The sequence below is a fragment of the Ictalurus punctatus genome, chromosome 25, assembly GCF_001660625.3.
Source record: "Ictalurus punctatus breed USDA103 chromosome 25, Coco_2.0, whole genome shotgun sequence".
In the NCBI taxonomy this organism is placed as follows: domain Eukaryota; kingdom Metazoa; phylum Chordata; class Actinopteri; order Siluriformes; family Ictaluridae; genus Ictalurus; species Ictalurus punctatus.
Genome location: NC_030440.2, coordinates 16,033,493 through 16,058,981, shown reverse-complemented (window position 1 = coordinate 16,058,981; position 25,489 = coordinate 16,033,493). Strand labels below are relative to the sequence as shown.

General features: G+C 37.5%; 1 protein-coding gene across 1 annotated transcript; it reads left to right on the top strand.

The window, feature by feature from the left end:
* Positions 1-540: 540 nt before the first annotated feature.
* On the top strand, positions 541-17,164 carry rfx6 (regulatory factor X, 6). The gene is made up of 19 exons (XM_017456175.3): positions 541-1,149; positions 2,274-2,427; positions 2,511-2,634; positions 2,758-2,819; positions 2,937-3,014; positions 3,658-3,685; positions 3,942-4,049; positions 5,217-5,294; positions 5,857-5,970; positions 6,212-6,261; positions 6,483-6,642; positions 6,740-6,878; positions 8,114-8,223; positions 8,310-8,427; positions 10,024-10,146; positions 10,233-10,439; positions 11,749-12,243; positions 13,560-13,769; positions 14,623-17,164. The coding sequence occupies exons 1-19, from the start codon at positions 969-971 to the stop codon at positions 14,805-14,807; spliced, it is 2,724 nt and encodes a 907-aa protein (XP_017311664.1). The 5' UTR covers positions 541-968; the 3' UTR covers positions 14,808-17,164.
* The last annotated feature ends 8,325 nt before the right edge of the window (positions 17,165-25,489 follow it).

The following is a 25,489-nucleotide window of genomic DNA, read 5'->3' as shown; positions in this document are numbered from 1 at the left end:
CTGGGGTGCAGTTGGCGTTCCAGTTCATCCCAAAGGTGATCAGTAGGATTGAGGTCAGGGTTCTGTTCAGGACCCTCGATTTCTTCCACTCCAACCTTAAGACTTTACACACAAATGAAAACCTTAAACGTACGACATAATTTAGAATAAAAAGTTTTCTAGAGGACACTCATTACACACTGGAACATTTGCACTGAATGAAATGGAGATTATGTAGAAAAATGGTACAATTTTGTGACAAAAGTTGGATGCAAAATGTAAAATATAAATGAATAAAGGGTATCATTTGGCTCACCATATTATTATTATTAGTAGTAGTAGTATTATATCTAGCGATCATGCTGAAGTCAGCAGTTATTTTGTTCTTTTTTCAATACAGCGAAATGTCTCAAAATTCTTCTCCATGGTACTCACACACACATAGAGATTCGGAAAGATTTTACAGTGCTCCTTTAACAAATATCAACGTTTCTCAGCATGTTTGTCTGTGTTTTATTGCCATGTGGGTGTAGGTTAATTAAATCAGGCCTGAAAGTGAAGAGTGCGGTGTGACAGCGCTGGATGAAGGTGTAGGTCTAGCTGAAAGGCAACACCAGCAGGTTTTAAGGAGATGATGGCCCCCTCGGGTTAATCATTAATACTCCCGGTCTACTGCCAGTCTTCTGTAAATAAGATAAATGCTCTCAAGGCACTCACGTCAGTGTCGTACCATTTCAGACACAGCACAGCTTTAATTAAGACCGGAAGGCATTACCTGTTTTAGTGGATTAACGGCTTGACGTGGATAAAGGTGTTTTTGGATCGAAATCTTACGTCCGGTCAGACGTGTACCGGATCTGAGATGTGCGTCTCTGGATCTACTTTGGACGAGTGTATTGTTTTTAATTTGTTAATGCTTGCAACTGAGTGACGTTGCGTTCGAAATAAAGTTCCAGCTGTTTCCTTTTAATCGTCTCGATAACATACAAATGAAAAGAAACAGAGGAAGTCCAGTGAAGAGTAATAACACGTTTCATCAGCTACAGCCACCGCAGCCGAAGCGGACTTACAGTGCTGATGATCTCCATCACACCGACCATCACGATCTCAGAAACATGTTCTTCAAAGACAAGTTTGATGAAGAGGAAGAGGATTCAGGGATTAAATCAGGTGCGTCACACTGGTTAGAGTTTGATATTGATTGTAAGGAGAAGACATTAGGAGTAAAACCAGAGGAAGTGGGATATATAAAAGTTATTATTCAACTTCATATTATTCAGCTATTTTACATTACATATTTGAATGATTTTTTTTTTAATCCACAATATTTTTTGTTGTTGTTGTTGCACTCCTTATCAACATAGAATCATTGTCAATAATTTCTTCTTCTTCTTCTTATCTTATCTTTTTCCTTTTCTTCTTCTTCTTCTTATTATGAAATCTAAGGCCTAAAATGAGGTTAGCTTTATACCATATAAATGGTATATAAATGTATATAAATGTCCAAATTTCAGTGTTTTCTTCTGCACAAACAATGTTCTTCATTTGGCCTGCTTCCTCATTATTACTCATGTCTGCGATATACTACTGTGGAATTAAAATGGAATTAAAAGTCTGACAGCCATCTAACGTGAAAGAAACGTGAGACAAATTCACAGAGAAGGCGAATTAACCTGATCTTCAGGACAATCATCCTCAATGTACAGTACACTCTATATATTAGGCTATTAGATGCTTAATTGAACGTAATCCACTTCTCACTTATATAATTGAAATTACTTCTTTTTCAAAAACCTTTAAATCTGTGATCAGGTCATTTTCTATCACTTGATGTTGATTTATATCATTTTATTTCTTTATATTTCAAAAATGATCCGTGTCTGGTTCGTTTGATATCGAATCATTTTTATATTTTATTTGTATATATTATAAACGATCGGCTCATTTTCCATCACCACCTTCCTCATCTTCTATTTATTATTGTTATTTTTTTTTGTCTGCTTCTATTTGTTGTTTCTGTTTTCGTTATTCCTCTTTCTCTTCTTTTTCATCTTCTTGAAAACATGCCATGATTCAGCCCACTATATATATATATATATATATATATATATATATATATATATATATATATATATATATATAATCGTAATTAAGCCATACGCAGTCTTAGAAACCGTTTACAAAAGCACAGGAAATTATCTCTGCACTTTTCTATGAAATATAATCAAATTTCCTTCTGCACTACGCCTTTAGTCAGTGACATTCGTTTATAGAGAGTATCATTTATTTAACAGAGGCTGATGAGAGCAATGGAACCATCTCCTCTGAAGACGACTTAGATCATCTCGACTATTCGAAGAATTTCACTCTGAAGCAAACGGTGACAAAGAAGAGCATCAGTGAAATCATCAAGGACAAGAAGAAACAAACTCAGTTAACGCTTCAGTGGTATCGCCATCTTTATCCTCCTCTCTGGTGATAGTTAAGATTGTTGTAGCAGTTGTTCTTGCTAACATTTTCTTGTCAATTAGGCTTGAGGAAAATTATATCGTTTGTGAAGGAGTCTGCTTGCCTCGGTGCATCCTCTATGCGCATTACCTAGACTTCTGTCGCAAGGAGAAATTAGATCCTGCTTGCGCTGCCACTTTCGGCAAGGTAAACATTATTATGTAGAATTCTTGTAAAAAAATTTGTAATGCTATTGAGTGTTTAACTGTTGTGTAATTTCAATTAATGAGCGCAAGAAGACCTGAATGTATATTTTCGTTATAACTGTAGACTATACGGCAAAAATTCCCACTCCTAACAACTCGAAGGCTCGGCACCAGAGGCCATTCGAAGTAAGGGACACTAATTAAAATTTTATTTATTAGTCAAATATCTTCAAGCATCAGTGTTTATACGTACAGTGTGTTTTCGATGCGATTTTTTGGGTTGTTGTTGTTGTTTTTTTTAAGGTATCATTACTATGGAATCGGGATTAAAGAGAGCAGTGCTTATTATCATTCAGTGTACTCAGGAAAAGGGCTGACCAGGTAAAAATAAAGCGCCAAGCTTCTCCTTCCTCTGTTCAGTTTGTAGTAAAGTAAAAGGAAAGTTGGAAAGTGAATCATGGAACGTTTCATGTGTTAGGGAAAATGGAGATGTAATACAGCTGAGTGCTAAAATTTGCAATCCCCCACATGTTTTTTAATGGAAAAAAAAATACGTAAAATAGAACTGCACAAAGTTTCAAATGTGGAATTATCCTAGAATAAGTCAAAATCAACAGAAAGATTGGTTGGAAAGTTGGGAAAGATGTTTCGCGTTCACCCTTTCAGTCTCCAGGCCTGTTTTGAAACAGGATTAAAACCAAATATTGGAAATAAATAAATACATTCCAATAAATATTGAAAAATAAATGAAGGAGCTCAGAATTGGTGTATATTAAAATACACAAATTGGCAAAAAAATTTCCACTTGTAGTAGTGAGAGAACATTTTTAATTGTTGATAAACGTGACAAATATTTCTTGATCTTATTCATTTTGTTTTAAAGCAAAGGGGATGCAAACTTTTGCACTTGAACACAAAATTTTCAAAGTACATTTAATAGATTTTTTTTTTTTCCCTTTGCATTTTTATTACATGATTATAAACCTTCTTTGAGAGCGTGTTATTCTTGTGTGTTTCATAACAGATTCTCTGGGAGCAAGCTCAAAAATGAGGTTGTGATTTAAAAAGACATCTTTTTTTCTTTTTTTTATATTTAAACCTTAACTCATATTTTCGTATGTAGTACAATACACAGAACAATGTAATTTAGCCACTTTGGGTTATTGTGAGTAAATCAAAATGATGGTTAAAACGAGTAAAATAGCTATTGTTTGATAATGAAATGATCACGAAACGAAAGCTGTTCAGTTTAAAGGAGAAAAAAAAGCAGCTCTATATCTATATGTGTCTCTTGTTTGTAATTCACAGGGAGGTTTCACACGAAAATATTCTCTCAGTTCTAAAACAGGAATGTTGCTACCGGAATTCCCAAGTGCACAACATTTATTGCTTCACGAGTCCATTTCGAAAGAAAAGGTTTGTTTATTGTGGATCACGCTCAAAAAAACAAATGGGTAATAAACTGTAGCTTTCCTTGTCGCATCAAGTATATACCGTATATTTTGGACATTTAGTATATACTGTATCTTTTACCTGGGAGGTGATTGAAATTTTACTCTAGACTTTAATTAAAAGCCTACAGTGGGTGTTAAGGTCCAATTACATAGATTCTTGGGCAAAAACAAAACATGTTAATAATACATAAAACCCGTATTATATATTTTGTACATTATGTACATATTCCATAGGCTATTAAAACTGAAAACCCTGACATGTTCAGCTATAAAAGTCTCAAGTTTGTTCGAAAGACCTCAATATTTTGACCCTAGGATGCATGAATAAAAAAATAAAAAAATAAAAAAGCCTACACGAATGTATAAAGTGGGTCAAAATGACCCGTATTGGATTCGATGTTTGTCTCTCATAATTTACGAACTATTTTATCCATAATATATGAATATCTGTGTTTCAGAACTGACCTGTCATATAATTTCTGTGTTAAAATGCAGAATCTGTAGATAAAATATAGTGTATATAACAGTGTGGGCTAGGTTTGTGATTCGCTGTGATAACTGTTGCTATGACAACTGAGGCAAATTCTTGGCTCAGAGACCCTAGTTCCAACAGATATTGAGTAATCCATGGAGTTTTAAATATATTAGAAATATAATATAAATATTAGTATTGACAAAATGTATGTATATATACACAAACATACTGTGTTAAGTCGAAAATTTAAAAAAGGTTTTTATTGTTAAATTATTTCAAAAAGCACACCCTGCTGGGTCAATTTGATCCGCGTCTTGCACCCTAGGGCTAAAAGAAATCTCCCGTGAAATCCATCCTGGTTAATTTACAGCATGTTGTATGTTACTTCAGCCTTTACTCATTTGCTAACTGTTTATTCATTGTGAAATTAAAAACAATAAATATCATGCACTTCTTTTTTTTTTTTTTAACCCTGTTTATTTTTTTTCACATTTTTCAGGTAAAATGATAGTAATTGTAAAAAAAGGCTATAGTTTATTTAGTACCTATTAATCTGTCTGTTATTCAGTTTGTATTTTTCTTTCTTTCTTTTTTTTTTTTCTTTTTTAACAACTGCACACGTGAACTTTCTTCTCTGATGCATTTCAAATTCAGGTCGACACACTGATCATGATGTACAAAACTCACTGCCAGTGTATTCTCGACAACGCCATCAGTGTCAACTTTGAAGAGGTACAAATTTATCACCAAGATCTAATCGTAATAATATCGCAGCACTGATAAATTCACTAATCTGATTGATCCGAAGGTGTTGATTCGTTGTCTATAAAGCAGTAAAGCAAATCCTAGGTTAACAGTATATTAATGTGCTTGTTCCGTTGCATTACTGTTTCTATAGTAACGGCGAACACAGGGCGGATACTGAAAATAAACAGATTTAAAATGTGCTGTTATTTAGCAAAGAAAACCATTGATATGGTGAAGTTTTCTGCCAGGAGATGTTTATGTAAGGAGTCTCCAGTGTCAGCGCCTTATAAGAATCAGTATGTCTTCTGCCATGGGAAAATCCTCAGGACTTCCCAATTTGTTTCGTGGACATTCCACAATATTAAACGTAACTCTAAATGGAGAAAAGTATGATGTGCGGATGTCTAATTAATAATAATAATAATAAAAAAGTTTCATCATTGGTCAATCGCGTGTGTTGTTTAAGAGGAATAAAACACTGAACCCCACTGTGTTGTTGATTATTTTCCTGTACCAGCATGTGATTTATTCCTTTCATGTATTTCAGATCCAGAACTTCTTGCTGCATTTCTGGCAAGGCATGCCCGACCATCTCTTACCTCTGCTGGAGAATCCAGTAATCGTGGATATCTTTTGTGTGTGTGACTCCATACTATACAAGGTGTGTGTGAGAGACGTGTGCAACCCAATATCATGTGGAATTCAGTTTTGTTTTGTTTTTTGTTCAATTTAATATAAATGAAGTTGTATATGATTGCAAAGCTATGACTGCTATGCCTGGCCTCACTGTAATAGCATACAAGTTTCTTTGCTACTGCATAATTCTTACAAACTTGTAATCATGTCGGTCTGGGTGTTGGCACGAGGTCATGAGCTCATGTTAAACTGCTTGTGTTTCTCAGGTCCTGACTGATGTTCTCATTCCTGCTACAATGCAAGATATGCCGGAAAGGTTCGATTCCTTCCGTAGTTGTGTACGAAGGCTGCGTATCACGCAACAGCCGTCGATGCTTAACAATTTATTACTCGTTAGTTTGTCTGCTTTTTTTCAATGTGGAACGTTTGCTTAAGGATTGTTTTCCCCCCAGCACACTGCAAACCCCTTACCTCACGTCCACAATCTGTTTGGACTATGTGAAGCTACATTCAGTAATTTTGGGACAACATGTCTAGTCTTTTGGCAGATATCCGAAATTTCGCAAAACTCTGGGAGCCCTGGATGGTTTCATCCTTGGAAAATCTACCAAAAATCCTGTCAGAAAAGAAGCTGCCGATAGCTCGGCGCTTTGTCTCCTCCTTAAAGCGCCAGACGTCATTCTTACACCTTGCTCAGGTCTACATTTCCCAACCATACTTTTGCATGGACGAGAGATATTCTTGATCCTTTTTAACAGCATCTAAATACGTTTTGTTCTCTCTTCTTTCTGTAGATTGCAAGACCGGCTCTTTTTGATCAAAACGTCGTGACGGCCATGGTGAACGACGTTGATAAAGTAGATTTAAACAGCATCGGCTCCCAGGCTCTCCTCTCAAACACTGGCGACCCGGACCTGGATTTCTACTCCGAATGTGAGTCAAAATACCAAAGACGATTTGTTTTTATCTTCATACAAACAGCAGTAGTATAGTATTAGCGTTAATATTAGCAGTATTGACAACCCATCAAGATTTCCAAGCTTACTGTGTAGTCTTAAGCCCTAAAAATTTGACTGACTGGTAGATATCGATAAGGAACGTAATTGTTTTTGCTGGGCTAGCTACGAAGCTAGCTACCTACACTTTTTTTGCTGTCAGTTGGAAGCTGTCTTGACAAATAAGCTTATGGTAAAAGTAAGGAATAAGACATGATTGGGAATAAAGTTACAGTTACGACCCGAAAGTTGATTATTTTCCTATAACAACGTATACTCAAGTGTTTTAATCCTCTTATACCACATAAATTTGCTAACAGTGATGTATCAATGATATGAAATTTATTACAGAATAGCATGTTATCAGTTTTAAAGGTTTATAGGTACGTTTCATGTCGTGGAATGTCCGCCAAACAAGTTCTCTACAGCAGTTTTATCACTTGTGTTACATCTGCTGTTATATAAACAGTCATTGGCTTTCTCTTGAAGTTAATGAGTTTACGAGGAGGATAAACTCCTCTTTCGGGGAGACTCGAAGACTCTGGAAGAGCTGTACTAGAGTACTAGAGACGGTCCCTCCAGGATTTCACCATTTTGTGATCGCAGAAATTAACGCAAAACCAAGCAAACTCCGCAATATTCGGAGGAGCTCGCAATTTTTCAAAACGACAGCAGATTTTCTGCAGATCCGGGCCGAGACGCGTCATGTGACGTCATCACAACGCGCGTTCAGTCCAAGCCCTCTCAGATTCACGTGCGACGAACATGAGTACAGCTAAAAGGTCTCGTTTACCAACAAACATCGCGGAGAAAGACCGTGCGAAACTATTTCGTGGAACTACACCAATTCAAGTAATTTTCCCCAAAAAAACAGCACAAAAACACGTATAGGTCAAATCCTGTATGGATTGGATAAAAAAATCAAACGTATTAGAACACATGCATTAATATAAACATGTGATTTGCCGTACAACCGGAACTACTACTAACCAGAGCTCATCTTATAGAAAATTAATCAGCACGTTCTGACCAGTCAAATTTTCCATATTTAGAAAACTACGCTCATTAGATTTGTGTTTTAGTCTGTTGACAAATCTAAATGTATCATTCTGAGCTACACTATTAAAACTCATAGCACATACTGTATATTTTTCTCCTGTTTTTATCTCCTAGATGACTCTGTCGCAGTGTTCCAAGAGTTAAAGGACCTCCTGAGAAAAAACGCCACCGTCGAGTCTTTTATTGAGTGGCTGGACTCTGTGGTGGAACAGAAAGTCATTAAGGTCGGTTGAAACTAAAATATCCACCCTTCAGATCCACAGTATCTGCACCTGAGTGAGTATAATCTCGATTTCCGCTTTTTCATCAGCCCAGTAAACAGACCGGCCGCTCAGTGAAAAAAAGAGCCCAAGACTTTTTACTGAAATGGAGTTTTTTTGGAGCTCGTGTGATGCACAGCCTCACCTTAAACAACGCCATGAGCTTTGGTAAGTCTTTTTTGGGGATTTCATGAGCAAGTCATAATTATGCCTTAAAGATACGCTTCATTTTCTTCATACACTTCTGCTCGATTCTGGTACATGTAAAGAGCTTATTTAAAGCTTCTTTTTTCCCCCCCTCTCCTACAACACAAACCCTCCACTCAGTTTGGTTACAAAGCCACAATGTGCTGTAAAATGTAGTGACCCGTCCTGAGTAAACAAATCTTTATCTCTTGGACGCATGTGCACTGATTAGGAAGAGCCTAGCTCTAGTTATGTTAGCTTTTGTTGGCCCTGCGAACACACACACACACACACACACACACACACACACACACAAAGCCAAACACAAAGTCGCACTTAGAGAGGCCATTACATGACCTCACTGGACCTACAATAGGCAGAGGCTCAGACAGCTTAAATGAAAGACCTTTTTCGTAAAGTTGAAACATGTCATCATCTTCCCATGCTTCAGCTGAGATGTCATAGCATTTTAAATGGCAGAAATAGCAAGCGTTTTTATTCTAGCTCCCCAAAGCAACAAGATTGGTCCTATTTTGAGTCCCATGATGCAGAGAACATAAAAGCAGGATTTAGATAAAAATGTGTTGAATTTAGAGGTTTAGGCGAAATTCTGCACATATAACATTTCTGAACATATTAAACATTTTGAGTGATTTGTTTTCCTACTAGCTGAATATTTGATTCAGACAATTGCAAAATATCCTCATGGCGTCAGGGCTTGTTGAATTATCAAGTTAGTAAATATGCAAGGAATTTGTGGATATGATGTTTGTTTGTTTTTTTGTTTGTTTGTTTTTTTTTGGGGGGGGGGGTTGGTAAATTTAGTAATCATATTTCATGAGAAAATCCCAAAATATGGGGGGGGGGGGGGGGGGTTAGGGGGATGGGGGGAGTTAAAAAGATCCAAGTCGCGAGGGACAAGCACTCTTTACAAGTAGAAATACAGTCAACTCCAAAATTATTGGCCCCCGTTAAGGTAATGGACAACAATGGTTATATAAAATAAACATTTAAATTTTCCATTTAATAATTAGAGAAATGACACACACCCCAAACAAAGACATGCTGTAATGTGAAGAAGCCTTTAAAAGTGATAAATGAAAAAGGAAAACGTTTAAAATATCTAAATATTAAAATAATTACTATATTGAGCAGTAAAACAAGTTTAAGAGAAAAAAAAAAAACATTTGCCTTTTTGTGTTTAAAGCTGATTTTTGTTTTTATTAGAAATGCATTACGCATAAAACAGGCAATAAGTTAACATTTATATATTTAGAAAAAAAAAAATACAATACAGTTAAATACAATGTTGTAAGTACAACAGTTTTAAAACTATTTCATGATATGAAGAAATAATAAAATTGCATTCAGTTAACAAAAAAATCGGCATTAATGAAACACAAAACCTTTTAGTTTCGCTCTGGATAGATGTAAGAGAGGAAGAATTCTTTCCTATAAAAAGTACACTGATCTCATTTGTGTCTCATACTCCTGTGTAATCATGAAAGGTTTGCGCTGTAATAAATGTGTCCCAAGCTGTAACTCGGTATATAATTCATTGAGAAAATCTCTTCTCAGGCTCCTTCCACCTCGTTCGGATGCTGTTGGATGAATATATCCTGCTGGCAATTGAAACACAGTTCAATAATGATAAAGAGCAAGATCTACAGAATCTCCTGGATAAATATATGAGAAACGCAGGTAAACCTGTCGTTTAGTTTTGAAAAAGAATGAATTTAACCGCTGCCGGTTGGATCAGGAAGCTGATGTTTTCATAATGTTTTCAGATGCCAGTAAGGCGACGTTTACGGCTTCCCCGAGTTCATGCTTCCTGGCAAATCGTAATAAAGCAGGGATTGTGAACAACGATTCGTCCGTGAAGAACGAGACCCCACCAGAGTATGCACATCTGTCTATCCCAGGAACTGAGCATGGACTGGCGGCCACCATGCTGGTGTACCAGGGGACAGATACGGACAGCTTTACACTATCTGGTAAATACTATAAATCAGAAAAATGTGCTACAGGAGAGTCTGAGTATGAAATTATGTCAGAATTTATGAACACTAATATACTTCTCAGACAACATCACATCATTCTTCACCAATCCAGGTCAATCGTATTTGAGACAATATGTAGCCTAACTTTTAGTGATTTGCTAGAACGGTGATGGTTTATGAACATTAGCTCTATGAAAAACTTAGCTGCTGAACCTCATTAACGCTCACGTGAATCTGTGGCGTTAAATATATCCACATAGAGCTGGCCACTTCATTTCACAAGATACATCATCAGATACACGGGGGAAGTTATTGATCTCAGACTTCTGTTAAACAGGTGCTTCACTTGATTTTATGGGCAGCCCATTCAGATTATTTGAAATGACTTGTGTGCAATTACCGTCTCTGAGGTTGCCAGGTTGTTCTGGAGTAGAGCTCTGGAGGTGAGAGATTTTCAATTGTATCTAGGCCAATCCCATTAAATCAAGCACTTGCCTATAAGCGGGAAATGATTTCTTTTTAAAATCAGGTGAAAGGAAATGAGCCAATCACAGATTTAAATAAATACATTTCTAAATAAATAAAATCGAAACAAAGAATCGGCTGATTTTGACACATAAATAAATAAAAAGTATATATAACCGTGAAGCCATTTAGCTTCATAAACATCTGATAGCTTAATGTTCGATGTATATATTTATACTGAGGATGAATGACATGAAGAGTCATAGTGAAAATGAAAATCATGTTAATTTGTCCTTTTTATTTTCTTATTTTAGCAGTCTTCTTCATGTAAAATGGCTGCCAGCGTGTATATAAAAGAGCACTTCAATCCCACTGTAGTGTAAAGAAGATCTGAATAATCGCGAAGATGCTAGAGACATGAAGATACTTTTTTTTTTTTGCAGGAGAAAAATATAAATCTGCACATAAAATACTAAAAGAGTTATAGTACAATGGATTAGATTGCATATTATATAAGCAATGCTAATTAATAATCATATGACATTAAAGGACGTACTGTTGCAAGACCACAAAGTTAAGTCTTTTTTTTTTTTTAATAAAAGAAAGATTGTTAAATTTCACTTAAAAATATACAAATATTTGTTCTATGGGTGGATTTCTCGAACTAAAAATAGATATTCCTTAGTTGTATTCGTGTATTATGTATTTAGTAGTTAGTATAAATGCACATTGGATATGACAAATGTTGACGTGAAGTCAGACATCCCTTAAAGTCAAATTATGCTGTGTATCAAAGAAACAAGCTAAAAAAAAAAAAAATGGTGTGTTCTTTATCAAGGCCAGTTGGACTACTCCCAGAGCAGTGGTCCGTTGATCACCCCTCCCATCTCTCCGGCCATGGCGAACCGAGGCAGCGTGATCAACCAGGGCCCGATGGCAGTGAGATCGCCAGGCCACTGTCCTGTCCAGCCTCACGCACCCTGCCAGGCTTTCCCTGATGGCATGTACCAAAGCCTGCCTGCCTCCAACTACTGTACCAGCACCTCCACCTACCAACCTACGAACCTGACACAGACCCACACACCCCCCTCGGCTTACCCGGCTCGCAACGAGTGTTCACGCTACTCCTCCTTCAGTGGTCAACAGCTGGCTAAGGACTGCTTTAATAGCAGCTGCAGTGGTGTAGCGTACAGCTCCAGAACCTCGTCAGTAAGCTACCCGTCCACCTCCGAGCCCACCATCGAGGTTCAGGGGGTGCAGCTAATGGACTACGGATTTGCAGGAAGTGCAGGAGGATGTTCAGGTCCAGTATACACCAGCGCATCACACAGCGGTGAGGAATGCAATTCTGTTGCACTTTTGTCGGTTATTCGCACCAAGTAAATATTGTGGGATCAAGATTGTCAAGTTTGGATCTTCAAAACATCGCCAATGTTCAATAAAACCGGTCCAACTGTACAAATTGTACTAATTGTACTAATTAAGCCCAAAAGTTACTGTCGATATTTATGCATGGAAATTCACACATATCCAGAGATGCTTACGTTGTTTTTCCAGGCTCCGCCTTTAGATTATGCAAATTACTTGCCTCTTGACGTTTTATCCAAGATGTATGTGGAGTAAAAACATCCGAGGATGAGTTTTTCAAAAGCGTCATAAACAAAATCACTCTTTTTTTTATGGAAAAATAGAGATAGAAAATATGGACTAAAGAAGGAAGTAAAAATTTTTTTCTTTGCTGTTAAATTTTACTATACGACGTTACATAAATGTAACAGATCATTTAAAAATGAAAATAAAAAGACTAATATGATGATATATGAGAAGACGGCAGACATGTAAATAGTCCTAGGTTTCATTTAAAAGTTATTGAGCAGCTTTTAAAACAGCGCATGATCCAGTGCGTCCCATTCATCTGCATGTTAGTGTTTTAACATTGCCCTCATCCGAATGAAGACATGAGCGCTCAGTCGAGGTCATGAGATCGTAAAGTGTGAATACGATATAGGGTAATCTATCACACTTTTAAGGATTGATTTTGATTTGTAGAATTGATCAAACAATGCCAGTGTTTTTATTATTTCGATGCATGCGCTCTACTGTAAAGAATGCCCACAGTTTGAAAGATAAGCTGACCTAGCACTCGTTTGCTACACTTGCAGCTCAACTTTAAGTGTTGCTTATTTAAGTTTGTCCATAAAAAAAATACATTTTGCTCCTTGAGATCAGCAATGTCTCCTCGGGCGTCCTGCATTCGGAAACTTTTCGGGGTCTTTTACATGGGCGATATTAATTGATTCATTAATGGAGTCAAATTTATGGTATCTTATATTGGATTCAAATGGTATTTCATCGTTGTTTTTTTTTTGACTGCATTTACAACCCTAAATATACATTTCATTTTGATATAGTGTGGTGACATCAAACTGTCAGACAGTTTCGACACCATTGTTTTACTGAAACTCCACACTGTGTGTGTGTGTGTGTGTGTGTGTGTGTGTGTGACTCCTGAGTAACTTCTGAATAGCACTTAAGACTGTAGTTACGTACATCTCTTGTCTGAATACAGATGTGAGCGATTTTCCTGACTGAGCATGCTTAACTTCTGAGTGCTGAGAACTTTAAGTGCTTTCCTTCCTTCAATTCCAGGCTACTATGGGAACAGTGGCTATGTGGATGCGCAGCGGATGGGCTCTCTAATCGATCAGCATGTATCAGTGATCAGCAGTGTGACCTCCACTCGCTCTGTCCCCGCATACGCTGAGGTCCATGACCCTCTCAACATCCTGAACGACACGAGCAGAAAGCCAGCAGCACCTTACTACCCCGTGCAATCTCCTCTAATTACACGCTCAGCAGGTGAGAAGACACAATGTTCTTATTTTATAAGGATTTTATTATTAATAGAAACGATGGGAGAGAGTTCATATGAGGAGTTTGGCTCATATTGTGACTGATTTTATTTAACATATACTTTCTATTTTCGCTGGATGAATTAATAGAGAATATAAACTAAATAATACACTGTCCAGCCCAGTCTCACAGAAAAGAAATTGTGGTCATTGAAAAGCAACTTTTTATAAATGTCGTAACATTATATGATAATGTTATAATAATAATAATGTATAAATAATAATTATTTATTTTAAAATAATAATAAAAAATGTGACTATTAAACACGTAAATCGTCTTTAATGATGATTCTGATGGTATTCAGACGGGGGGGGGGGGGGGGGGGGCGGGGGGGGGTAATTTATACACATTTTTAATGAACAGTTTGTGATGTCACGAAATAGTCTCAAAGCTTTTAGACCAATCATATCCGATATGCAAATGTTTTCTGGGTGTTGATGTGATGTATGGAATCGTCGAGCCACAGAACATGCATTCTGAGCCAGCAGGTCACACAGCTGGATATGTAGCTAGTTTAGAGAATAACAATCAAGAGCCGTTATGATATGTTTTGAGGTTTGGCTGAAGTTAAATACATTTCGGAGAACATGACGGTGCAAACCTTGAGTCGGGTACTGTATTGACGTACGGCGAGTGCAAACCATCGTTCTCTCAGTTAATTCGCTGACTAGCTATCTGAGATAACAGAAGGGCAAGGGGGTGTTTTTCCATTTTCATAGATCCTGATCATTTTCTAAGAGTAAAGGTGTAGACCTATTTAGCCCATTTTCACTTATTTTTCATGATGTATCTGTTGCAGGTTCTTCGATAGCCCCTCCGATCCCTTGCTCTGTTTCTCCGTGCATGTATGGCGCTGCTGCTCAGTATCACCATACACAAGATGCCTTGCTACCTCACCATAGTGGCGCTGAGGTGCGGAACATGGTGTCCTCCCTGCCTCCCATCAACACCGTGTTCATGGGGTCGACCGGAGGACCACCGTGACTGTTAATAACTCTTATTTCACTGACTCGTCTAATGAAATAATAACATTTAAAATTTCATAAAAATTCAAAACAAAAATTCAAAACACAGACTCTTCAGTGCTACCAGATAGACTAGAGGAGAGTCAGCAGGTCTGTATTTAAAAAATTGGTATTTTAGAGAAAAAATATTATATATAGAAAATTATTTAAATGTACATGTAATGCAAAGATGCTATATGTATCTGCTATCTATATCTGTTTAGTGCTCCAAGCATCCGTATCTGTACCTGTATCTGTATGTTGTCTTTGGATTTAGTCCCTGTTTACATTAGAGCGTTTTCGTTTTAAAACTGTTGCTACGGTTACGCCTGTCTTCTAAACTACTCCGGCGTTTTCAACCTTCGAAAACGGAGACTTTTGGAAAGACCCCATATTAGTTTGAAAACTACGGCTTTGCGTTTCAGTGTAAACGGACCAAAACGCAGACTTTTGAAAATTAAGGTGTGGCTCCGCCCACATTCGCCCCCTGATTGGGACTTCTGGATCATCGCGTATCCTTCCCTGATTCGTCAAGCCCCTACCACATGACCGTTACGCTACCTTGATCGTATACACATCAACACGGGGACTGAACCGCAAGCTTTTCTGGCTTTGTCGTCATTCTTAGCAGCCGTTGTGCAGTTCAATCCTGTATTTTATAATACTGCAGCTGCCTACATGCACAAGAGGCGAGCTATGATTAGAGCGATCGCCGACAAATCTCATTTCGAGCGGCGTAAGTCCTACATGGAACACCGGCTTGGACTAGCAACCAACTTCCTGTTCACACTTGTGTGCGCATTCCTAGTGTGCCTGAACGGTCATGTGATGTGCGTTTTCGGTCGTGTAGTATGGACAGAGATGGGCGAGGAACATTTTCGTTTTAAAACGGCGTTAGTGTAAACAAGGCCTTAAAATCTGAAGTGGGCGTGGCCTAAACCAATAGGGTGTATTTTTATGCACGAAACTACTGGATAACTGAGAGAGAGAGAGAAAAATAAGATCTCAAAGGTAGAAATGGCAGCATTGTTAATATACTGCGTAATGTGTGTGTAGATAATGGAGAATAAAAATCATTCTAGCAGTTGACACTGGGAAACTGGAAAAAACGTGGTTAACAAATGTAGTTGGCTCAATTTCCCCAAAATATAAAAACCAACAGTCTAATTTAAACCACCGTGACCCTGACCGGCCGGTAACTTGTCCTGCAAGCTTCATATCAGACAGCAAAAAAATGTTATTTTAAAAACTTTTTTTGTTGCATAACCAGAATCAGGATCCCAGGCCTGAAGCACACCTCTAGTCTCAATCAGATTCCCTATGAACTAATCCCGACAAGCTTTCTTTAATAAAAACAAAAGAAAGAAAGTAAAAAACCAAACCGGATTTGTGTATCTGTATTTGTATCAGTTTATCTGTTCATTCTGAATAACGTCTTCATATCCAGTTACGTCCCTAAGTATGAAATATTGTATATGTGTATGTATATATTGTAAGATTTCTCCGTGGACATTTGTTATTAGAGAGGTTATGTAAAGACATGACATCACATCGCGCCTTAAATCGCCTTTAAGTGCAGGATTTCTGGTCGTTTAACCCGACAGGTACGCTGTAGTCAATTTTCAAGAGGGACAACTTCCTGTTTTGTATGTTCCACAGTCTAGGGGTTTTTAACAGTCCGTATATCTGACAATTGTCCTCGTTGATGAAATGCACTAATAATGCTCCAAGGTTGTACGCTAAGAGAGTAACCTTATCGCACAATATCCGCGAAACGAGCAACAGCACGGGATTACGATCTGTCGTGTAGCCGCCGTGTGTTTGATGTCATCTTTATCTTTCCGCATAACACCCGTGAAAAGAGATGTTTAACAGATAAACCGGACAAACCGTCTGTGGTCCAGCTCTAGATTACAGGCCGGAAACACCAATGAAGAAGCTGTGGATCAAAGTCAGTTATCTGCACGGTGACAGATTAGCTGATTTCTCTTTTGTACAATGGCTGAAGATAAAGCTGCGATAAAGATGTTGACCAAAACCAAAGCCAATAGAGATGTTTGAGGTCACAAGCTGTTTATACATCGTGACCCTGAGGAAAGGAAAAAAAAAAAAGGAGTGTTTTATCCCTCGCTGTGTTCTCCAATTTAAGCTTTGTTAGCCTTTCAGCAGATGGAAGCTAATAAAACCATAATCAGTAACATTAGATTGGATGCTGCATTTGTGTACAGAAATGATACGGCCTCAGGGCTGCACGCCGTATTTGTATATATACTGAGCTGATACATACTCGGATGAGGATTTCACCATTTGTCCATTTGTCCATATTGTTTATAAAGAACAGAGAATTAATGATTAAAAAAAACAAACAACTAAACTGGCTGCATGTTGTGCTGTCTTTTGTCTACTCAAGGCAGGGGGGGAGGACCCGTTTCTCAGCCCTCGGACTGGGAACAGATGGCCCGAAATGTAATGATTACAAAATCCCGACGTTTAAAATAGTTTAATTACAAAGTCAATAATGCCCCCAACAATTGCCAGGCCTGTAGTGTAAAAACAACAGAAGGCGGAACGCAAACTTTGGGAGAATGTTTAACCAGAACTTTGCATTAGGCAAGGAGCGTCCATATGTACCACAGCCGGACCAAAGATCAACAGATCCGGTGTAATTACGCTGCATCATCAGCCTGACAGAGAGAAACACACACACACACACACATTTACACATCACTGGCAGGAGAGTCAGCCTGGAGAAAAGGAAATACATCTTAATTAGATCAGAAGTCCACTGGTTTACAAATTAAAATGAGTTTTATCAATGTTTGTCTTTCATCATTTACATACATTATCGCGTTTAAACGTATGTCATGTGTTGGTTTGTCTCTTTTTTTGTCTTTTGTCTTTTCTTTTTACACACACCTGTGTTTCTAGTTAAGGACAACTCATTTTGTGCGGTGTTACACTCATCGTAAACAAGTAGACGTCTGAGGAACAGGAATTGATGGCGTGTGCACAGTACATTTAACATATGAAAGAGATTTAACGGTATACAGGAAAGTACAGGATATAGATAAGGGAATAAACTGAACTCGTGTAGGTAGGAAATAAAACACAGCATTGTGTTACAACGAGGAATTTTAGTTTTTTCTTATGACAGTGCACACCAGCGTTCTGTTAATAAAGAACGACACGGTGTGTGTTTTATCCATTTATTTGCTGAGTGGTTTGCACGTTTGCCTCGCACCTCCAGGGTTGGGGGTTCGAATGCTGACTCTGAACTGTGTGTGTGTGTGTGTGTGTGGAGTTTGCATGATTTGCCTGTGCATCTGGGGTTTCCTCCGGGTACTCCCGTTTCCTCCCCAGTCCAAAGACATGAGTTGTAGGCTGATCGGCGTGTCCAAATTGTCCGTAGTGTGTGATTGTGCCCTGCGATGGGTCGGCACCCCGTCCAGGGTGTCCCCCGCTTGGTGTTCCGAGTTCACTGGGAGAGTCTCCAGGCTCCCCGTGACCCTGCGTAGTATAAGCGGTATGGAAAATGGATGGATGGAACATCAATTATCACTTACATTATAGTAGCAATAAACAGTCGCTTTCCACTATAGAATTCCCTGTGAATTTACTATAGAAACAATACTGTATTTAAAATGTGCTCACTAACATAACCCTGTGATTTGCAGCTGCACTACTGTTAGAGCTGCTTTAATAAAATTTTTTAAAAAAGCTCATGCACCTGCTGACCAATCAGAATCCAGAATGTAAAAATGCTGTGGTATAATGTTGTTAAATCAGGGAGCTGAAAATCTGAACGGAAAATACGAGGAAGTACTGAACACATCCGAGGTAAGAGTTATTTCATCACAAAATATAACAACCAATCAGTGTGAATATGCAAATGAGGACTGCAACATCAGTTTACAATGGGAAGGGGTGTGTAGGTTGGGGTTGTTGCCCGTTTTTATATTCATAGAACTGTATAGAATTTCTTGATGAGGGTGAAACCCACTCCAACTTTTTCTAATATCGTTTTTGTGGAATTACCACATCAAGCCATCTATTATTCAATATAAGACATATAGTCACATATATGACATATAGTCTTTACAGCCCTGCGATGGATTGGCACCCTGTCCAGGGTGTACCCCGCCTTGTGCCCGATGCTCCCTGGGATAGGCTCCAGGATCCCCGTGACCCTGAAGGAAGGATAAGTGGTATAGAAGATGGATGGATGAATGGATATAGTCTTTACATGTAGGCTGCATTCAAGTAAAGCTATAGAAACATGTTGTAAGCGTTTACATACAGTCTGTTAAAGGTGTTTACAAAAAAAAAAGCTTAATAAATGTTCATCAATTATAAACCATCCTTGTATAATAATTCAGCCAACAATTTTATGATCTTTACAGTTTATTTGTGTCCATCTCTCTCATATGACTAATGAGAGTCACATCACGCCTTATTTCTACCAGCAGGTGTCACTGAAGTCACTTCATTTCTCTTATCCTTTACTGATAGTGTTTTTTTTTTTTTTGTGTACAGTTAGCTAATTTAGCTAATCTATGAAATAGCAAACAATTCTTTGCTCTGTAGTTTGTGTAGAATTGTATTTCATTCATTATTATTTGGCTGAGCTGTAAATTGTATTTAAAAACAAAAGAAAAGCTCTTAACACAAACAACTACAAAATAAAACCAACCCATTACATAACCGCATCTTTCTGTATAGGAACAAATGAAGTGAACAAAATAACTCCAGACGTGATGTCTTTTTAATGTAAAATCTTTTTTGCTTTATTATAGATGGTCCGGACCTGGGTAGGACGTCAGATGGGAATGGGAATCAGCTGTGATTGGCTGATTAATAGACATTAATTTTTTGGCTTTGATTGTTAATCAATATAGCATTTGTGACTTAGCAAACGGATATCACTAATACCTGAATGAATACTTACATAATATGAACTAATGATGAGGTAAGGCATGTACTAATCACAAACTTTTGAAGTTCTAACCTTAATTATGACATGAGTGGTATGAATTCATGCCTGAATAACGACCACCTTAAGTACACATTAGTACATGTTTATTAGTTGATGTATTAATGAGCACATAGGGGTCAACTAAATCAAACATACTCGGTACGAAATAATATGGATTAAGTGTGCTTAATTTCAATTAGTTTATATAATTTGCCATATGCACCTGCGTACACAAACATCAGTGGTTGGAGCTGGATTACTTTTATAAGTAATATAAATATAATATCCCCATCCACTTCTCTTCAAATCCCAGTGTAGTACTTGTACATGCTCTGGGTGGCTCGGGCCCGGGGCACCGCTCCTTTACCCCCAAGGGTGAAATTTGATTAAGTTTACCCCTACGTGTTAATTAATCGTGCATAGCTTGTATAAAGCTTGCTACTGCTCAACTATTTGTCTGTCATACTACACACCATGTTTGGAGAAGAAATGGCACTGCACATCAGCCTAAAAACACTGTACCATCAGTGAAGTGTGGAGGTGGAAGCATCATGGTGTGGGGCTGTTTTTCATCGTATGGTACTGGCAGACTTCATATAATTGAAGGAACGATGAATGGAGCCCTTTACCGGGAGATTCTTGAGAAGAATCTGCTGCCATCCACCAGGATGATGAAGATGAGACGTGGGTGGAGCTTCCAGCAGGACAACAATCCAAAACATACAGCAAAGAAAACTCAATTGGTTTCAGAGAAAAAATATCAAGGTTTTAGAATGGCCGAGTCAATCATAAGATTTAAAGACAATATGTTTAGAAGAATGGACCAAAATCACACCTGAATACTGCGGCCCATTAATTTCTTCATACAGGAAGTGTCTTGAAGCTGTCATTACAAACAAAGGCTTCTCCACGAAGTATTAAATACATTTCAGTTAGCGTGTTCAATACTTTTTTCCCGTGTCATTCCGCTTTATTACACATAACTTCATTTATAGACTTTAATGTTGTGAAATCTTTATATGTGTGGATTTCTTGAGTTAACACTGATGTCTGGTGAAAATTTCATGTGAATAGCCTCATTGGGAATATATTTACTGAAAAAAATGTTGACGCGTCCAGTACTTATTTCCCCAACTGTATATTGTTTGGCTCAAACAGAGTGTTGTTTTGCTAACCGGTATGACCGGTTTTCAAGAGTGTTAAGCAGTCTAGTTACAGTATATATATACTATATATGTCATCGATCTCTCCGACACGACAATAAAAAGCTCTACACAACCACACAGATTACTTTCTGAAAGGAAATGTTAACAAATGTATCAGGGCATCAACAGGAATAATGTTTCCTGTGCACTCGAGATGGCACGGTCGAGAGGAAAGCCAGCGTGGCATCTGTAGCAACACTTACATGTAAGAACTCACACACAGCAGGTTATCAGTAACACCGGGCCTAATGGCTGATTACTGAAGTCTTTCAGTCAGAGACACTGCTGATGAACTGTTTCGTCCGCACTATATTATTGAATCTGTGGGTAAATATTGACACACTGACTCATTAACCTACATCATTAGAATTTTAAGCAAAATGTTAATAACAAGGTTGTGTTCTGTTCATCCTGTACTATGCAAATGTCTTAGGCACACTATATATATATATATATATATATATATATATATATATATATATATATATATATATATATATATATATATATATATATATATTACATTTGATCTTCAATGCACAGGCTGAGTTTTTTAACCTATTATACCTATTATAACATAGATTCCTTTTTTTTTTTTTATTGTACAAAAGTGCCATAGGTCTTAAACTTCCTGATTTGAGGATTTGTTGCTTCATATTTGAAAGGTCATTAAAGGTTAAATCTTTTTTTTTTTTTTTTAAAGGGTTAAGAGTTCCTCTTTTAAAGGTTTTATGTAGAACTCAACACAGTTGTGCTAAGTAAAAAGAAAGGAAAGCATCTAAAAAAAAACTTGTAGCACTCTTTTCTAAGAGTGTATGATCATTTGTTGGTCTGATTATACACCCTTCATTTAAAAAAAAAAAAAAAAGAAAGACAAAATAAATGAAAACGTCCCTTAGGAATGAAAGAACTCTAATTGGATGGTTTACAGTTCTAGCTTTCTAAAGATGTCCTAATTGGAAACTTTTCTTAAAAGATAGCACTCTGCTCTAGGGTTTAAACAGTTTCCTGTTTAAGTCTAGACGGACAAACCAAACTCATTTAGGATGCTGGATTGAACATCCCCCCCCCCCCGCTTATTTATTTTCTGTACCGTTTATTCTACATAGGGTCGCAGGGAGCCTGGAGATTTTCCTGGGGAACTCTGGGTACAAGGCGGGGGACACCCTGGATGGGTGGCACAATCGCACAAACATTCACACACTACGGACAGTTTGGAAACGCCGATCAGCCTACAACGGATGTCTTTGGACTGGTTGAGGAAACCGGAGAACCCGGAGGAAACCCCTCGAAGCACGGGGAGAACATGCAAACACAGCATGGAGGTGGGAATCGAACCCCCAACCCCGGAGGTGCGAGGCAAACATGCTAACCACCTTAATGTCTTAATAAAACTGGACCACTCATTAAATCCATGAAAACGGATGGAGTTTTAAAGTTAAAGATTCGCATCAAACACTTTTTTTTTTTTACTGTACACTGCCTTTTGTAATATTCTGTTTGATATTTACTCTTAACTTCCAATGTAACCGCTTTCATAAGTGTTCCTACTACTTGTGAATTCGTACAAATTTGCAATCGTGAGATCATGCTGATCACTTATTAAATGATAATATAACAAACCATCACTCAATCACCAGGAAATTTGTGCGATCTACACTACTCTCGCTACAACAAGTAATATTTGCAAAAGATCAGGGCTGAGATTTTAAAGCTCATTGTTAAATGGCTGAACGACTGGAACTGGTTTGTAAGCAGCACACTGTGCTATATACATCATGGACTAAAGGGATGATGAAGGGAGGTGATTAACCACTAGACCTTCATCTTAAATATTAGTAAATGCGTTATATACGAGTTTAAGAGTTAGGTTTGACACAAGAACCAAATCTTCATCATTTTCAGTCTAATAGCTAACCGTGTCATTTCTGAGTACGTTTTCACCCGCGGTCCGACTCATGTCACCTTACACACACAGTGTGACAGAGTGTTGCTTAGTTAGACATTTCACTAGGACTGTATTCAGTAGGACTGTATTCAGTGGTGATATGATAAAAATATCATATCACGATACTTGAAGGCACGGTACATGTGATTACGTATGTGTAGGTTTGTTAAGAAGCTTCCAGCAAAACAGTCCTGTCGCATAACAACAGCGGGTGTTTTTACGGATACTTTTGTTAATGGTCTAAAATAACTCATTATTGAACACAATAAAGGAGGACGAATTCAATACGACATCAAATCAGCTGCGTCCAATCAGTTTGTAATTGTAACAAGAAAATCTCAAATAAAAGAAAAAGATCTATCATCGCATTGCACAGTAAAATAAATAAATCGTTGATGTGGTGGAGTTTCCTGTGAAGAGACGTTTATTCATGGAAGGAGTCTCCAGTATCAGTGCTTTGTAACAGTCATACTGCACAGTTGTAGTTTTTCCACACATCAGCCTACATTTACACAAATGACGGTTTTCCTAAAAAAAAAAAAACAACAACCAAAAAAAACCCCACCTGGTATATTTCTAGATCTAACTGCAGTCCTGCTTTAAAAGCTAAAGCAAATATTTAAATAAGGTGAATCTCATGAACAGTATCATTTCATCTAAATCTCTCTAACGCCACATCACTGTAATTCCACATGGGGGCAGTGCAGAGCCAGAAAAACGGTGACCACAGCTTTATGCTTTATTTCATTTCACTCATTATTATTATTATTATTATTATTATTATTATTATTATTATTATTATTATTATTATTATTATTATGCTTGTTATTGTTGTTATTTTTATTATTGTTATAAGTAGTAGTAGTATTGTTTGTATTATTATTACCATTCTTCTTCTTCTTCTTCTTCTTCTTCTTCTGCTTCTTCTTCTTCATATTATTATTATTATTATTATTATTATTATTATTATTATTATTATTGTTCTTCTTCTTCTTTTTATTATAATCATCATCATCATCATCATCATCATCACGTCACAAACCTGATCAATATCAGCATCAATGCAAAATCCTGTACATTGACTGATTTAGTATTTAGACTTTTATAGTAAATAAAAACCCTAATGCACATTATAGTTAGATCACAATCTGATTTTCATTTCATTTAACATTGTTGTTTATGTATTGGACATGTATTGGACACATATATGCAACATTGTTGTCACCTAAATAATACAAATTAAAAAGTTGAAAAGTCTTGTTTACAAGGCAAAGATATGAAAAGCTTTAAATCTGCTCACGAGCCAGGTCACGGAGAGCTCGAACCTGGGATTTCACCTCTCGGACTTTCTTCTCTTTGTCAGGATTTGATGTAGTAGACTACAGGAAAGACCCTCTGGTCCAGACAGTCCTTTAAATCTGTGTAACCTGTCTATAAAAACACGTGCAGAACATGTCAGATATGGAAAATAAGAACAATTCTAACCTAATAATTAAAAATCAGCATAATTCCTGGCTATATTTGTCCTTCCAGCCTTTTCAGCACAGTGTCCAGTCCAGAAGCCAGAGGTTGTATATCAGTTTATACGTTTTGACTAACATGCAGCCCAAGAATTCCACAACTGCGTGCACTTTAACCCAGAGCAAGCAGCAGGCCGGTGTAACTGTATTTGGAGAGCGGCAGCAGACATTGTAGGCATTTCTCTCATTGGTGGTAAATATCTGGAGGAATCTCTCAGCGTTTCCCTGCCAGAGCTGCTCTGAATGACTGCAGCGCTGCACCAAAGCGAGAGCGAGAGCGAGGCCTCACTGGTGCCCACAACAAGTGCACAAGTGTCCAGGAAATGACTGCACAGATCAACCCGAATCAACTAGAATACTCCCGTACAGTTCAGGTCAAATTAATGAAGAAATTTAATATTTATTTATTTATTTATTTATGTTTTACTGCTATTCAGAATTCTAATCTAATATCAAAAGGATCTAATTATCAAACTGATCCCATATTTCTCTTTATATTGATTATATTGATTTAAATATGTCTATAATTACCTTTTCTCGTTCTAACACTGTGTAACAGTGTACACACAGTGTACGCTTTGTACATTTGTACAAAGTAGAGTGGTGAAGTAGAGTCAGGACGAGGACGTTAAGGAGGAGTGACCCTGGAGGTGTGAGGCGAACGTGCTAACCACTAAGCCACCGTGCGCCCCATCACAATGTCACTGAAAGTAAAGAATTAAAAAAGAAAAAAAAAAGAGAGAACTTTATTTTCTTCTTCACATGATTACTGTCAGGAAATTTGGATGATGCAACTTCTAGTTGAACATGCAGTTTGTGGAATATACCAAATATTTCATAGGGGTGGATGTGTTCAGGTGACAGGGTTGAAATGATACACACATCTTTCATAAGCGATAATGGACGACTCGTGGAAAAGGATGGGATGTTTCCAGGATGAGATGTTATACTCGGATTTGCACGGTGGACACTCCACATCAACAGATTGTTTTTTTTTTTTTTAAATAGAGTAATAGT

Coding starts and splice junctions, on each gene's coding strand:
- rfx6 (XM_017456175.3), top strand. CDS start 969: ATGAAAAGAAACAGAGGAAGTCCAGTGAAGAGTAATAACACGTTTCAT. Junction 2,428..2,510: donor ACTCAGTTAACGCTTCAGTG/GTATCGCCATCT, acceptor CTTGTCAATTAG/GCTTGAGGAAAATTATATCG. Junction 5,295..5,856: donor TCAGTGTCAACTTTGAAGAG/GTACAAATTTAT, acceptor CATGTATTTCAG/ATCCAGAACTTCTTGCTGCA.